The 16,285-nt window shown below is 32.1% G+C and overlaps 1 protein-coding gene and 1 long non-coding RNA gene across 6 annotated transcripts; one reads left to right on the plus strand and one right to left on the minus strand.

The window, feature by feature from the left end:
• Positions 1 to 1,074: 1,074 nt before the first annotated feature.
• On the minus strand, positions 1,075 to 5,056 carry LOC103840212 (probable methyltransferase PMT20). Of its 5 annotated transcripts, none has more exons than XM_009116697.3 (7): positions 4,792 to 5,056; positions 3,920 to 4,199; positions 3,490 to 3,834; positions 3,208 to 3,418; positions 2,087 to 2,765; positions 1,927 to 2,004; positions 1,075 to 1,538 (listed from the first exon to the last, which is right to left on the minus strand). In XM_009116697.3, exons 2-7 carry the CDS (start codon positions 4,187 to 4,189, stop codon positions 1,319 to 1,321), a joined length of 1,803 nt encoding a protein of 600 aa, XP_009114945.1. In that variant the 5' UTR covers positions 4,190 to 4,199; positions 4,792 to 5,056; the 3' UTR covers positions 1,075 to 1,318. The 5 variants fall into 5 exon arrangements, with proteins under 5 accessions (XP_009114945.1, XP_009114946.1, XP_033135241.1 ...); XM_009116698.3 differs by having other exon boundaries at positions 3,920 to 4,196; positions 4,792 to 5,053; XM_033279350.1 differs by having other exon boundaries at positions 3,920 to 4,193; positions 4,792 to 5,031.
• Positions 5,057 to 5,393: 337 nt separating this feature from the next.
• LOC103840346 lies at positions 5,394 to 12,928 on the plus strand. The gene is made up of 2 exons (XR_004451102.1): positions 5,394 to 11,369; positions 11,444 to 12,928. It is a non-coding gene; the product is annotated as an uncharacterized LOC103840346 (long non-coding RNA).
• The last annotated feature ends 3,357 nt before the right edge of the window (positions 12,929 to 16,285 follow it).

Raw genomic sequence — 16,285 nt, forward strand, 5'->3', positions numbered from 1 at the left:
ATATACGTTTAGCTTTTGATTTTTGTATAGTTTTAGTTTTTAGAAAAATTGAATGATTATTTTTGTTTGAAGTTAAAATAAAATATTACTTATTATTAAAAACAAATAATACAAAATATTGCCACTTAAAAAATAAATTTATTATTTTAATAAATTTATTTTATAAGAGAAAATAATGCGAACTAGATAGATGAACCACAATTCACATATATATATATATATATATGACAGCATAATTAATGCAGTTCAAAGATGAAAATAAATAATTAAAAAGTTAAAAAGGTATTTTTATTTTAAAAATATTTTATAATTCAAATATTATAAATAAAGATATCAATTGCTAGATTATTTAAATATACTAAATAAAATTTAAATGTATTTTTATAAGTTCCGAAAGTGTATAAAATTATAAATATATTTTTAATTCTGAATTATTATCCTTTTGGTTTTTGAAAAATACAATTAATGATTTTTTGGTCTGATATTTTTCTTAAAAAAAAATAACTTTTCTTGTTTCAAAATAATTAATAAAAGAATAAATATCATGAATTTTAAAAAATAATCCCAATAGTAAGCAAATGAATCTTACTAAACCTTTTTTGTTTACAGTAATTATCATTTTTGCTTTTTTCTTATATTAAAGTATAAATAAAATAAAAACAATTTAAAAAAAATTGAATCACATCGTAGGATTAGAAAAAAACTATGAAAATTTAGCTTTTGGTTTTGTGTTAAGAAAAACGTTATTTGCAAAAACTAATTTCCCTACATTTTAGGAAATCTATTCTTTGAAAATCTTGATTGGTCGCAAAATGGATTTTGGAAAAACAAAAACCAAAAATTAATCCAAAAATCACAAACAATCAACTTTTTAATCGCATGTTTAGTCGTGTCGTGCAATACGTAAACGAACGTAATCTTAGGCCGCAAATCGCGCGACGAAGATGGTAAACAGAGGAGATATGCGAACCCCTTGGAGTTCTGAAATCGAGTATTGGGTCCTTGCGCTCTTCCTCATTTTCCCGCAATATTTTTCTGTTCTGAAAATATACGTTTAGCTTTTAAAATGTCATAAACAGAAATTTCAAACTATAATTATTTAATATAATTGTTACATATATATATTAAACTATAATTAAAAAATAATGTATGAATTTATACTAGAGAAGTAAAACATAACCCAAAAAATAAAAATCTTTTAGCTATATCTTGGTAACAAAGAACTCAGATCTCTTTCTTTGTCTCTGTAAACCTCAAAAGAGTACATCTATGATATAATCCCATAGATCTCCGGTTTAACTTTGGTATAGTGTTGTCATCAAGAGGTTTGGTTAGACGAAAACCAAAGCTTTTTCTGGCAAACAAGAATCTTCTCGCTTTCGACTGCATAATCTGTCTCCTCTCTCCGGCAACTCCACCTCATCCCTTTCCCCAACGTCGTGAGTGCGTCCATGAAATAACTCGATTCTCTCATTATTACATACCCACCCGGTCTCAAGATCCGGTCCATCTCCAGCAACACGTACTTCATCTCACACCTGTTTCACATTACCACCAGGTTTACAGACACGTTTATACCACAAGAACCTCTACAGAAAAAAACCAAATCTCAAATTCAATTTTAACCGGTAAATTGAATATTTTCACGGTGTTTAATTTCGGATAAACCAAACCATTTTGATCCGAGCAAACCATTAAATCGATCTGAAAACCGAAACTATTCTTAAATTCGTTGAATTGGTATTTTTATTTGACATACCCGAAAAAACCTAAACTGAATTTGCCAGACCAAAAAACAGAAAACCGAAATTGGTTTGGGAAACAAAAACTACTCTATCCAATTGAGAAATGAAACCAAAAGCATACCATATCTAAACCGTACGAATTCGAAATCGAAACCGTACCAAATCATAACCCAAACCGTACCTCTGGCTCTCAAGGGTAAAAAGGCTGTCAAGGTGAAGAAGATCATACGTTCTTGGATACGTCGAGAAAGCTTCGCACCTGCAATATCACTTGCACGTTAATATCACTCAATACACATAATCAAAACCAGACTTTTTACGTGAATAAAGATTCTCCATACCAGTCATGGTACGTCCCGATGAGACCACGATCAAACACAACAGGAAGCGTATTCGCGCTATAAGACGAGACAACGTTCATGACCCAAACAGGATCCTGAACAAGAGCAGCAGCAAAACCTCCATAAACGGTGTTCATATCCATAACATTCCTAATCTTGTCCGTCCCAAGAGCTGGCAACACTTTCTTGTAATGCTTCACTCTGTTCTTCCACTTGCCATCATCGTGTTTCAACCCACTGGCGCTTCCTCCGTGAACGTCAGAGATCCTCTCCGGAGCAACGTTCAACCTCTCGGGCCACTTCGGGATCGACCCTAGACCCGACTTCTTGACTTTAGGAGTGGGAGCAACCACGCAGGGACGGAGGGGAGTGTACCAAGCGGAGTCGGGCTCTATGCTGTCGTCGCATTTGGGAGGGTAAGCTTCCATGTTCTTTGCGATCTTGTCGTAGCAGGATTTGTCTGAGAGTTTCTGCCACACTGCTATGTCGTCTTTTTGGGCGTACTTTTTGAAACACATTGAGGTTAGAAGTGACTGAAGCTTGTCGTAGTCTGATTTCTGATCTTCCATTGTTGTGTTCCACCCACGCCACCTTCTCTTGTAGTTCACTGGTGGACCTGAAAGAACCCAGAAACCTCCAGGTCGGACTATACGGTGAACCTCAAGCAAATAGATTCCACCTGCAATATCATACAATCATTCTTCTTAGAGCCAAAATGTTTGAAATCAAAAAAATAATAAACCTTTTACAAAAAATCAGAATCAGTTGATAATGTGTTCAACCCGGATTAACCGAACCGATCCAAACCAAACAGAAATAACTGATCTGAGAAGAACCATATGTTAATACCGTATAAATAGATTCATTTTTTATAACCGATCTAAAACCATAATTTCTTCGAGAATTAAGAGTATGTTTTACTAAAACTGAATCCAAACCTAACCATCCATAATAGATTTGGTTTTATCTTGGATATGAATATTTTAATAACCGAAAAATCTGGAAAAAATCTCCTAAACCAAACCAAAATCCGGATTGAACACCCCCACATAGATATGGTTCAAGAATTGATTCGGTTAATGCAATCACATTGTAATGTAAACCAAGAAGCAGATGCTTACCGAACTCAGTCCAGGGAATGAGACATCTAGAGCAATGAGCCATATCAAATGAATTTGAAGGGAAAGGGAGACGTTGCGTGGAGATGATCCCGAGAATCGCAGGGATCCCACGTTCAAGCGCGAACTGAACCTGAGCTTCATGGTTATCTCTAGGAGCTAGAGATATTGTTAGTATCCCACGGTCCAAAAGATCACCTCCCCAGCTCGCTACCTACAAAACAAACCAACTCAAAAACTTTATAAAGAGAGAAGTTGGCAAGAGAGAGAGAGTAAGAGACTAACCCCACAGCCAGTGTCGATGGCGGTCCTGACAGTACCGTCTTTCATTTCGGGAATGAGATCTTGCATCTGATCAACGTAGTGACTAACACCACGAGGAAACATGGTACCACCACCAGGGAAGTGGAACTTGTCACCTTCTTTCTTAAGCCAATGCTGGTTTGATTTTTGTTTGTTGATCCAATCATAAGGCACGTTCTTGTACCAACACTGGTCTCTGCTCTTAGGCCATCTTATAGGTGGTTTGTAACCATCCGGCGGTGGGATCAAACACTCGCTCTTTTCGTGAACCGGAGGACAGTGACGCTCCAAGAAACTTAGGCGATGGACACCGTACCTCTTCCATCTCTGAGAACAAGCAAACAACACACAACAATAGTTCAAGTTAGAAGCAAAAGTAACAAAGTGAGAGTGTGATTTTTTTTTTGAAAACCTTTGGATCGGTGCAGGGGGTGTAATCTTGGAGGTCTGAACCACATTCCGGGAAAGAAACGGATTTGATTTGAAGAGCTGAGACCGTTGGTTCCTTAGGGGAAGCTACAGCCTTGGTAGTGGTACTTGTGACATCCTTGGCTTCGATCTTGTCTCTCTCAGAGCAAAACATCCCACCGAGATAGAATGAGAAACCGCATAATGCGATGAACAGGACTGTGAGTGACAAGATCCTAGAAGATCCCTTTTCGGGTTGCTTCCCGTTCTTCATAGTTCTACTACTACACCAAAGTAAGAATTAGATCAAACAAAGTTGTAAACCACTTAGTAATTCAACTAAACAAAAAGTTGTATGAAAGATACAAACATGACTTTGATATGAGATTTAGATTTAGAAAAAATGGGATTGGTGAGATCTGAAATAGACACTTTCCAACACAGTGAAACTCCTGTCGCATTTTTAACATATTTTTTCTTTTCTTAAAGACATGATTAAATGGGTCCCCAAAAAACTAAAGGCAACAACAACCCCCTAAAGCATCCCACTAGGGTCAATAAAGTTGAAACTGGAAGACATCAGTCGCAACTACTCCTTTGTTTTGACGCTAAAAATAACTTCTACATCTCTGGATTCATCATTTACCCAAAGATCGAGACTTTTGCAGCAAATTTTTCAATTTGGGAACAAAGTTCATCGAAAGATGAGATCTTTAAAGGATTTAGTCGTGCCCATTAACCAATCAAAATAAAATATCAAGATCGATAAAGAAATGGATCTGACGCAAAAAAAAAAAAAACAGAGGAATATGAATAGAACTATATATATAACAATTAGTTGAATAAAGAACGAACGATGAATTCGAATTCACTTACTTTTTAGAGTGTTTTCTTCGAGAGGAGAATACGAGTTGAAACTTCTGAGAAAAACAAAATATCTGGAGAGAGAAGATTTTGAAGTTGAGATTGGGATAAGAAGAAGAGAGGTGTCCTGAGATGAAGGGAATATCTCTCTCTCTCTCTCTTCACAGATCTCTCTAAATCACTCTCAAGTCTGTATTTTGCAGACAAGAAGTGAAGCTAAACAGAAGGATAGAGAAAGCTTTTTATAAATGTCTTCTTCCTCGTTGGTTCATTTCGCTTTTCTTCGTCCCCATCTCTTACTCTCTCATTAGATTTTTCGGTGTTTTTTGCTATTTTTTTATTTGGTATTTTTGTTTCTTTTCTTTTGCTGCAGAGGTAAAAGACATTTCCTTTTTTTTATAGTTTAGACAAATGGTTCAATCTCTGTTTCCGCTTCAGCTTTCTTCTACTAGAATTGCAAAAAAAAAAAAAAAAAAATGAACTTTAAATTGTTCAAAAGAAAAGAAAGAAAATACTTAAAATATTGGAAACCGAAAATGCATATGATGTATATTATTTTATTTTTTTTTGTAACACGCATATGATGTATATAGAAGTTTAAAAAGTACACTGCAACATTTCATATCTTTATAATAATGGATTAGTGGACTACAAATACGTTTACAAGAAGGTGAATAATCAAGTTCGCAAAAAAAAAAAGGGGAATAATCAGACTCTACTGAAAAAAAAATTTGCAAACAACTCTATTAAAATTTTAGTCATCTTTAAAATCCATTACCAAAATTCAAACAGAACAAAAAGTTTGAGATACTAAATGTGAAAGCTTGAACTTGAGATACTACAATCCAAAACAAAACCACAAGTTTAAGCAGACGGAAACATACACGTTTCCATACCTTTGGGAGGGTATCTGTCAATTTTGAAAGCTTCTAGTCATAAATGAGTAATGTATCTATGAACTTGGAGCTGATACAGTACAGGCACAGCTACGTTCAACCGCCAAATCTTTCAATACTAAACTGACGTGGGACAATATTGATAAACAACTCCCTCTCTTTGAATCTTATTGTAGCAATTGGCCACTGTAAAATATTAACGATTTGGAACTTTACAACTTCTGTATATAGCCAGATAATTAATGGCATATGGGTGATAAAACTAAAAACAGTAGTTTTAAATTATTTATTTTGAGATATTTAAACTACAATTAACAACAATAAATGATTTTAATTATTTTAAATGTTGATAATTAATTAAATAATTAAAATGTTAATTTCTTTATTTAATAAACTTGTTTGATATACTCCAGTGATAAAGATGTTCTAAACTGAGAATAAGCAGTTATCAAAATTCTAGCGTCGTTAAATAGCAAAGACGATATCGTATTTATGTGTTAACCCAGCATAAATTATCTTTCGATAGAACGCGTTTCAAAGTTATCTTTCTATAGTGTTTGATAAATTGGTAACAAAATCTCAAAGATGACTACTTTTCCTACCCCTTCTGATAGTACTTGGGATTCTAATTAATATAGCAATGACAATAATAATTAAGGTTTACCACATACGTGAAACTTTATAAAAGTAGCCCATTTCTTCATCATTGATGCTTTACCTGCTTGGAGCCTCCACAACTCGAGGTGTGTGACCAATTAAATTCAGATTTTTTTTTCTCCCCCATCTACAGTGAAACCTCTATAAATTAATAATATTAGGACTACACTAAAATTATAATTATTTATTAATTTATAGAGATATTAATTTATCGATATACTAATTGAACCAAAAACTCGATTTGAGACGATAAAATTATATTATTTTATAGAGATTTTTAGTGTATATTAATTTATAGAGTATTAATTTAAAGAGGTCATATTGTATTTTTAACCTTTTCTAGAAACTGTAAATTGCCTAATTACATTGAGTAAGAGACAAGTGATGTTGATAGAGGTGGTACGAGGTGGGTATTCAAACACCCATCCTGGTTCGGTTCAGATCTATTTGAATTTCAAATTTTAGAGATTAGAAATTTAAGCCCTAGTCGGATATTTATAATTTTTAGTTGGAATTCAGTTCAAATCTTTGTGGATTCAAATATCCATTTAAATTACTAATTCAAAATTTCTAATATTTTTTCAAATCAAAAAATAAAAATAAAATACAATATAATTTGAATTTGTATGTTAAATATCTAAAATTAACATGAAAATATAGTTCGGTTTAGATATTTGGATGGAGAGTCCGTAGGTGTTTAGAGTATTTGCGGTGTTTGAATATTTATGAATATTTATGAATATTTATTTTAGCTATTTTCAGGTATTTTAGGCAATTTTGAGTATTTTAGATATTTATAGGATATTTAGTGTGATTTGGGTATATTGGGATTCTCGAAATATATTGTTTCGAGACAGATTTAGATGTAGTTCTTCATATATCAAAATTTGGGACTCATTTGGATATCTTACAAGTTTTGGCTCGAGTTCAATACAATTTTTTTAATCGGATTTGGTTCGATCGATTCTCTGAACTCTAATATTTTTCCCATAATTAAAAGTTACAGTATCAAAAAATATTATAAAGGAAATCAAGTAAAGTAATGATCTGGAATTTATCATGCTTTACCAAATACTACTATATGGGTTTCCACTAATGCCACAAAAATGATAATATGTACAATTTACGAGTCAATAAGAAAATATCAGCAATTTAGAAATATTAAGAGAGAATTCATGGCATAAACAATTCACTAGCAAAAAAAAACTATATTACCATAGTATAAGTTGTATCATCTACTCAAAGAAAGACAAAAAAACATTTTGGTGAGTTGCGAGCGACGCATGAAGACACTCAAACATTTTTCTTCTTTGCTCTAGTACGCCGGAGGTCGTCTCCTTTTTTTCTTTTTTCCCCTCTCTTCACCTTCATTTTCACATTTGTTTGGATCAAAAGAGGAAGAAGTTAGATGCCAAGGCAAAACGTGGAGTCTTTATTGGATATACTAATCAATCCAAAGGCTATAGAGTTCTCATCTTAGAGAATGAGAACATTGAAATATCAAGAGATATAGAATTTAAAGAAAACAAGAAGTGGGATTGGAAACGGCAAAAAGAAGTAAAAAAAAAGACATTAAAATTATCTATGGAAGACTCTTCATTCCCTAAGGAACAAACTGAAGGTACTTTCCAGCCATGTTTTCATTCAAACCAATGATCATGATACTGGTGATGAAGATGGAGAAGCTTTTGAGCCACCAAAGAAGGTCAAATCCATGACTGAAATCTTGGAAAAGGCACCAATAATAGTGGTTGAAGAGGCGGCTCAAGCAATAGAAGCTTATCTTCATTCAAATGAAAAACCACATACTTATGATGAAGCATGTGATAACAAGGAATAAATAGAGGCCATAAATGAGGAAATAAACATGATTGAAAAAACAAGACATGAAAACTAGTGGACAAGCCTGAGAAGAAGAATGTGATAAGTGTGAAGTGGATCTACAAGATCAAAACCAATGCAAGCAAAAATCACATCAAACATAAGGTGTGGCTAGTTGTAAGAGGATTCTCTCAAGAATATGGTGTTGACTATCTTGAGAAGCTTTCCCATGTCTCAAAAAATGATACAATAAAAACCATACTTGCATATATATATGTGGCTCAAATGAAGTGGTGTTTGTATCAGATGGATGTAAAGTCAGCATTTCTCAACGGAGAACTAAAGGAAGAATGTATGTTACACAACCACTTGGGTATGTGATGCAAGGAAATGAACATAAGGTGTTAAGGATACACAAGGCCTTATATGGTTTAAAGCAAGCCCTACGGACATGGCATGGAAGGATAGACTCATACTTCATTCAAAACGATTTTGAGAGGAGTATGAAAGATGCAGCCTTATATGTCATGAAACAAGGATGAGATGTGTTGATCGAGAGTCTATATGTGGATGATATAATCATCATAGGAAGCAATGTTCAGATAATCAACACTTTCAAGGAGACTATGAAGAAAGAATTTGAGATGATGGATCTTGGATTGTTGAACTACTTCCTTAGAATGGAAGTAATCCAAGACAATGGAGGCATATTTTTCACACGAAAATATGCAAACAAACTTGTTGATAAGTTTGGGATGTGAGACAGCAAGAGTGTAAGCACTCCACTTACACCACATGGAAAAGGAGTTGATGATGACAAAGAGTATGGAGATCCGACTAATTAAGTATAGAAGCATTGTTGGATGGCTTTTATACTTCTGTGAATCAAGTATACATGTCATCACCTCGCATGAAGCACTACCAATAAGCCAAAAGGGTGTTAAGATATATCAAATGAACATCAAGCTTTGGAGTGTTCTTTACAAGTGTGAAAGAACCAAAACTCATAGGCTACTCGGACAGCAATTGGGGTGGTTCTAAGGAAGACAAGAAAATCACTTTAGGTTATGTGTTTACTCTTGGTTCAGCCATGTTTTGTTGGCAGTCAAGCAAGAAACAAAAAGTGATACAATCAACAGATGAGGTGGAATACATAGATGTGTGTGCAGCCGCAAATCGAGTTGTGTGGCTACAAAGACTATTTGAAGATTTTGGTCAGAAGTTTGAAGGAGGAATTCCAATCTTATGTGAAAACAAATCAGCAATAACAATTGAAAAGAATCTAGTGCAACATAGAAGGACAAAGCACATAGAGATCAAGTACCATTTCATGAGAGAAATTGAGCAAAAAGGAATCATTGAACTAGAGTATTGTAAAGGGGACTATCAACTCGCAAACATTCTCACAAAGGCATTGGGCGGTTCATGGTTTGAGTATGTCATGAAACAGCTTGGAGCGAAGTCGAGATATGATTAAGGAGGAGTATTAAATTATATAATCTAATCTCTCCTTAATACATTCACATAAGTTAGTTATTACGTACACAAAGAGTTGTAACTCTTTATGTTGTATCTTTTAGTATAAAGATTTGTGTTTCTTATATAATGATTTGATATATATATAAAGGTCAATCATAAGTTATTCTGAATAATTAGTTACAGTATCAAATATAACAGAAAAATTTCTTCTTATTCTCTCTCATATTTGTGTGTAACACACTGTGATCATGGTGTAACACAGGCGGTTGAAGAAATATTAACACTAGTCACGTGGCGTCGGAAAATACATCTCCCATCATGGATGAACCTTCGACCAAGGCGGTGGGCTCTTTCGATGATGGGTTGAGACAGTTCGTGGGAGTCACCCATGAACTTGCTTTTGTTTTCGTCATATGATCTATATTAGAGCTAATGTCATGAGGTATAGAGGGGGTGGTTTTGTTGTGGTGAAGCATGAGATTATGCATTATAAAGCATGGTTTAAGTCGTGTTGCTTCGGTTTATGGAGTTATTTGGTTCGATATGCGAAGTTGCGGTGGAGCTGTTGTTAGTTCCATTATTGGGAGGTCCAAGCTTATTCGGATAGTGGGATCAGTAATGTGTTTGGTGCCAGACTGGAGATCAAGAATCTTTTGATAGAGCGTTTAGCCACATGGAACGGTGCAGGTGCTTTTGTTGATGACATTGCTTATCTTTTGACATATCTTGTTTTGTTTCTTATCTTCACCTAGAGAGATTTGGATTGTGTTCGGATTCTCTGTAAGTCCAGTAGCTCTTGATCCCGCTTCGACTTTCACTTTGTGTTGGCACTTTTATAGCAACCTTTCTTCTTGTCGTTGATTAGCATTTTGATTTGGTTTCTAAGTCCTGACTATAGCGACAGTGGAAAAGCGTTCAATGGATTAACAGTTTTTAGTTTCTTCCTTCTTGCTTATGGTTGCATAGTTTGTTATTTATGCAAATATCAACATTATGAAGGGTTTGTCTATTTAATGTTTGTCTTTTCAAATATTATGGTTATGTTCTGGTTCGGTTTTGGTGTCTTGTTTCTTTATTTTACTAAATAATTTAGTTATCTTATTTTGGTTGTTGAATTCATAGTTGGTTTTTATGATGTGTGTATTAGGTTTCTCTCTTTGTGATGTGAATTATGAAGATATTTTTGTGTTATGTCGATTTAAGTGCATGTGTTAGAGTTATTCTAAAAATCTGTTGTTATATTATAATTCTACTTTGCAAAAAAAAAAAGTTGTATCATCTAATCTAAAGGATATAATCAAAATCACAGTGCCCAAAACTTTAATAATTGATGTGTATTTGTTGTATATATATTCTCTCAATTAACTGACGATGCGATTAATTATGGTATTTATCTAATGTATGAATAACATTATGGTCAGTGCAGCTTCAACGATTTTCCCTTTTCATTACCCCAGTGCAGTTTTAAGATCAATATGATTACGAAACTAATTGGAGAAGCTTCATTTTGGTCTTCAATTGGAGAAGCTACCAAATCTGGTCATAAGCACATGAAGGGGACAATGATGTTTCCAGAGAAAATTATCTCTAAACTTCCGGTTGAAAAAATTCCTCCCCCTGTACTTAAAGATGACGGAAGTCTTCGATTTCCTTCCTTGGGCTGCCCGTATGAATCAGTCCGCGAGAAATCTCTTCCGAGCTGCTGAGCCTACTTACCGACTGGATGGCACTCCTCAGGTGACAATCTCCTCTAAGGTTCTTCGCTTAGGTCCTGCGAATAAAGAAGAATATATCATTGGTCAGTTCCATAGGTGTTCAAGCCCTCCCGGTGGTCTTATTCATGCTGTCTTGAATAGGCTATGAGGGCGAGAATGTAGGATAGCCTGTAAGAAGCTGGGGGACTCTTCATTTTTATTCCATATTCCTCATGAAAACACATGCAAGTGGGTTATTCAACGAGGAGTTTGGCATGTTGATGATTGTCTCCTTTTTCGTCGCCCCTTGGAGTCCTGTAAACTCTCTCAAAATTCCTGAAATCTCTACTTTACCGGTATGGGTGAACCTGAAGAATATCCCAGACTCTTGTTTCTCTAGATTAGGAATTAGTCATATAGCATCTGGGTTGGGAGAGCCAATGCTTACGCACAGACCTCGTTTAGACCCAACAATTATGGGAGAAGCCAAGATATTAGTTGAGGTTGAGTTGGATAAACCTTTTCCGAAACGAATTGCTCTAGATGATAAACAAAGGAATATCTATCTGGTGGATGTCGAGTATACTTGGATCCCAAGTGCTTGTGAGAGATGTGGAGCGCTTGGTCATAAGGAGAAGAGGTGTCTTCTGCCCCATAAACCACATGATTCCGCTCCTGCGAAAGCTAATGTTTCAAATGAAGAGATCCCTTTGGTGGCGATAGATATGTTGCTACCAAACTCATCCACATTGGTGGGTGCTGTGGAGACTGACTCGCACTTGACTCCTGGCCATCAAGCACACAAGATCACTACAAATTCTGCTCTCACTACACCTCTTGAGGTCCCTGATCCTACTACATTCACCCATTCACATGAGGTACAATCTACTTCTTGCTCAAAGATTGAAAACAATTTTATCTATGTTAGCAGTTGAAGAAACTGCTCATCCTCAGTCACATGTTATGGAAAAAATTCCATCAAAATAAATCATTTTGGAGACTCCTCAAGCTCCTGAAAATGAGCAATAAATTGGTCATTACTCTCCTATCGCCAACAACCTTCAGCAATTTCATATGGAGCGGGATTTTTCTCCGCTAACACATGGGAGTGATGATGGTTTAGGTGAGGTTGGAGAGACTTCTGGTTATAACATAACTAGAGGAGGAAGACTGATTAAACCGACTCAAAAAATTCAAGATATGGAATGGACAAATGTTAGAGAAAAAGGTAAACGAGGTCGTCGCAGCCGAGAGAACCATGTTCACTAGCGGTTGTCTTTTTCTTTATCTTTCTCTCTTAAGATTCACTTGTTGATCTTTCTCTAAGGTGTTCTCTCACTCTCTATTTGATGCTCTCTTTTTCAAATTTATGGGTGAGAAAATTCATTCGTACCTTGTATTTTTACTTATGCATTTTAATATGAAAACCTTGTTACAAAAAAAAACTAATTGTTCTTCTTTTTTTACTGGGAAAAGGTTGATAATATATTTTTTGTCAAGGGAAAAGGTTGATTAATAATTCCAAAATTAAGTAACAAAAAGCGGATACGTGCATGGGAATGTGATGGGTATGGTACTCCATATATTAAGCCAACTAGCCAAGCAACCAATCATTAATAAGAACACGTACCCCAACCTAAAAGTCTGATACACTTTAGCGACCACCAATACGCATTTTCACGAGAAATGCAATTTGTACTCTTGAATTACTCCTCCGATATATATTTTCAACGCTTGAGAAAAAAAAAAGAATTGAAGAAAAATAGCTCATCCTAGAATTAATAAAATAAACAGAATCAAATATTTAATAATTTCAGCTGAGGAACAAACGTTCACCGACAGAAGAAATGGATCTGCCTTTACTCTTTGGAATTCCAAACAATACTTTTGTCTTCTCTCTTTTTCTAACAATATACTTTCTCTATTTCAAAATACATAAAATTTTAAGATGAGATGTAAATATTAAAAATTTTATTTTTATCTAAAAATATCATTAAAATATAAATTAAAAATTATTCAACCAATCATATAGACTATAAAATATTTTAAGTTACCCAATTTTTGATACAATTAAAAAAAACATTAAAATACGAAAATATCATCTATTTTAAAACATCAAAACTTTTTAAGTGTGAAATTGTAGTTGAGTTGAATTGAAACATAAAGAGTATTGAACTAGTTGGGAAATGACAAGTTGTGGTTGAGTTATATATATATATAAAGCTAATCTCTCTGTAGAATTTATCTTAACGTAATATATTATTATTCTAATTTTTTAATTATATATCAGTTTACTGCTTGGAAATAACTATAAACTAGGTTAAGACATGTGCTTTGCACGGAATGAACATTATATACATAAATTATTTTATATATTATATGTTTATAACATATTATAAAATAATAAATATATATTGAATAATTAAAAAGTTATTATCTACTACTTATATAATTAAATTGGTGCGAACATATAAATAAATTTTATAAATCGAAAAATTATTTTTTCTATTTGATATGATATATAATTAAATTTAAATGATAGTAACATATATATGGTATATTTTAAAATTAATATATATTAGATGATGCTTTTTGCTCATATTTTTTTATCATTTGTTTCTGTTATAGCAAAAAGTCTAAATTAGTGATAACAAATTTTTCACTGTGGGATTAATGGTTTAAGTAATATATAATATTTTAAAAAATTAAGTTGTCAATATTTTTTCAAATTTTTTTATCAAAAACATGTTCAAAGTAAATTTCAAAATTAAGATATTTATACATTTTTATAGGGTATATAGTTTAATTTAAAATGATACATATATTTATATATCTTTTATTTTTGATACTTATTAAATGAGACTTTCGACTTATATTATTTTTTTAATTATTTGTATCATGTCATAACAAAAGTTTTAAATCATTGATCACAAAATTTGAATATGAAACTTTTAACAGTTTTAGTAATTTATACTCGTTTTTAAAAATTCAAAATACAATATATATAAATAATTTTTTTAATTTTTATTATATGGTTACTCTGATTGTTTAATTTATTTTAATAGCTTAAAATTAAACAAATATAATGATAATACACATTTATTTTTATCAAAACTTTATTATTTAAAATAATTAATTGTCATATATACTTTAGCCATATTAGGTAATTCCGTAATCTTATTTAAGGAAATAATGAAGCACATTAATAATGTATTTATTTTGATTTAATAAAAATCTTATTATATATTTAGATGGACCAACCTATTTCTCTAAGGATTCTAAGAATCATTTTAGTGATGACATTTTGGTGCAAAAAAATGTTGCAATGCTTCTCAAATAATATATAGGGGATATATGCAATAATTATCTTTGGAAAAGAATCATTATTTTGTTTTAGTTGAGTTGTCATGTGATATGTTGAACCATGATGAGAAGGTAGTCCAAACGTAGATATCAACATAATAACGGGAGACAATGAAATATGGGTTCTGTAGCATTATGAAACAAAAGAGCAACATTTTAGTATGATAAGATTTATAAAAACATAGCCAAAAAGTTTGATGCGGACATATATTCCACTCAAACAGCTACAATGAGTCAATGGCATGTGTTTATTGATGAATATTAATTGCGATTGTTTATTATAACGCCAAATAAATTATGTGTTTGAGATAAATGTGTATTTATAATTTCAAATAATTATATACTAGATGGTAGTCCGAGAATTATAGGATATAAATATTGTGAATATATATATATATATATATATCATAAATTTTGAATAATAATTAAAAATATAATTTTTAACTTCTAATAGTTTGAAAATCAATCGTAAGATTTCTATAAATGTGATGTAAAAATAACTAATGAATATTTAGTAATAACAAAAACTTGTGGAATTATATATATAATTATCACATTAACTTCTCCAATAGATATTGTGCATCTTCTTCTGCCTCTTCTTATTTTTCCATTATCATTTTGTTTTTTAATTAAATATTTACTAATGTTTTCTTAATTTTTTACATATATATGTATTTCTCTCTCAAAATAGTAATACAAAATATACAATCAATGAACCAAAAATCCATCTTATAATGCTTTTCAATCATACCATTACCTTATTCACTATATTATTTGACTTAAATGCAAAACATTTATAAATCAAAGTTCTCACATGTTCTATTAAATATAATAATAACTAGGACCGGCCCGCCCTACGGGCGGGATTATATATCAAAATAATTAAAATAGCTAGAGTAAATTTCTAGTATAAAACTTGATATATAAGTGACAATTAGTCAAATTTTTGTTGGGTTAAAACTATACTATATATATATAATTTATTTGTGCTTATATTACACTGTAAATTATTGATTTATGTTTATTCTTGATTATATTTTGTTACTTTAAAAACTGTTAAATTTCCATTGAAATTGTGTGATTTCTGATTAAATATTTTTAACAAAATACAAATGATCACAAAGACATATGAAAAAAGTTTACAGTAAAATATATTCCATATAAACTAATTTATAATGTAAATTTTGATTTTAATAGTTGCATTTTGTATTTTTGATAGAAATTATTAGGTAATAAAAAGATAACACTATTTGATTTTTTCTTAATACATATAATACTTGATAGATGATATGAAATATTATATGTCATTGTGTGTATTAAATTTTATCATTATTGGGTTTTTGAAAATAAGGGATTTTTAAAAAATTCACGATTGTTTACTTTAAGTTCCACCTGAAGACTAAATTTAAGTATAATGTTGTTGCTAAATTGATTGGTTATAATTTTAAAAACTTCTAATTTATTTTTTTAAGTAAAAAATCGAGTTCTCTTGCTTTAAAGCATGAACACAAATTGTTTAGTTTGTTTGTAGTAAATAAATTTGACATTTGACACAAAATGTAATGTAGTTTTTATATTCTTATATACTTTATGTTA

The sequence above is a fragment of the Brassica rapa genome, chromosome A09, assembly GCF_000309985.2.
Source record: "Brassica rapa cultivar Chiifu-401-42 chromosome A09, CAAS_Brap_v3.01, whole genome shotgun sequence".
Lineage (NCBI taxonomy): Eukaryota > Viridiplantae > Streptophyta > Magnoliopsida > Brassicales > Brassicaceae > Brassica > Brassica rapa.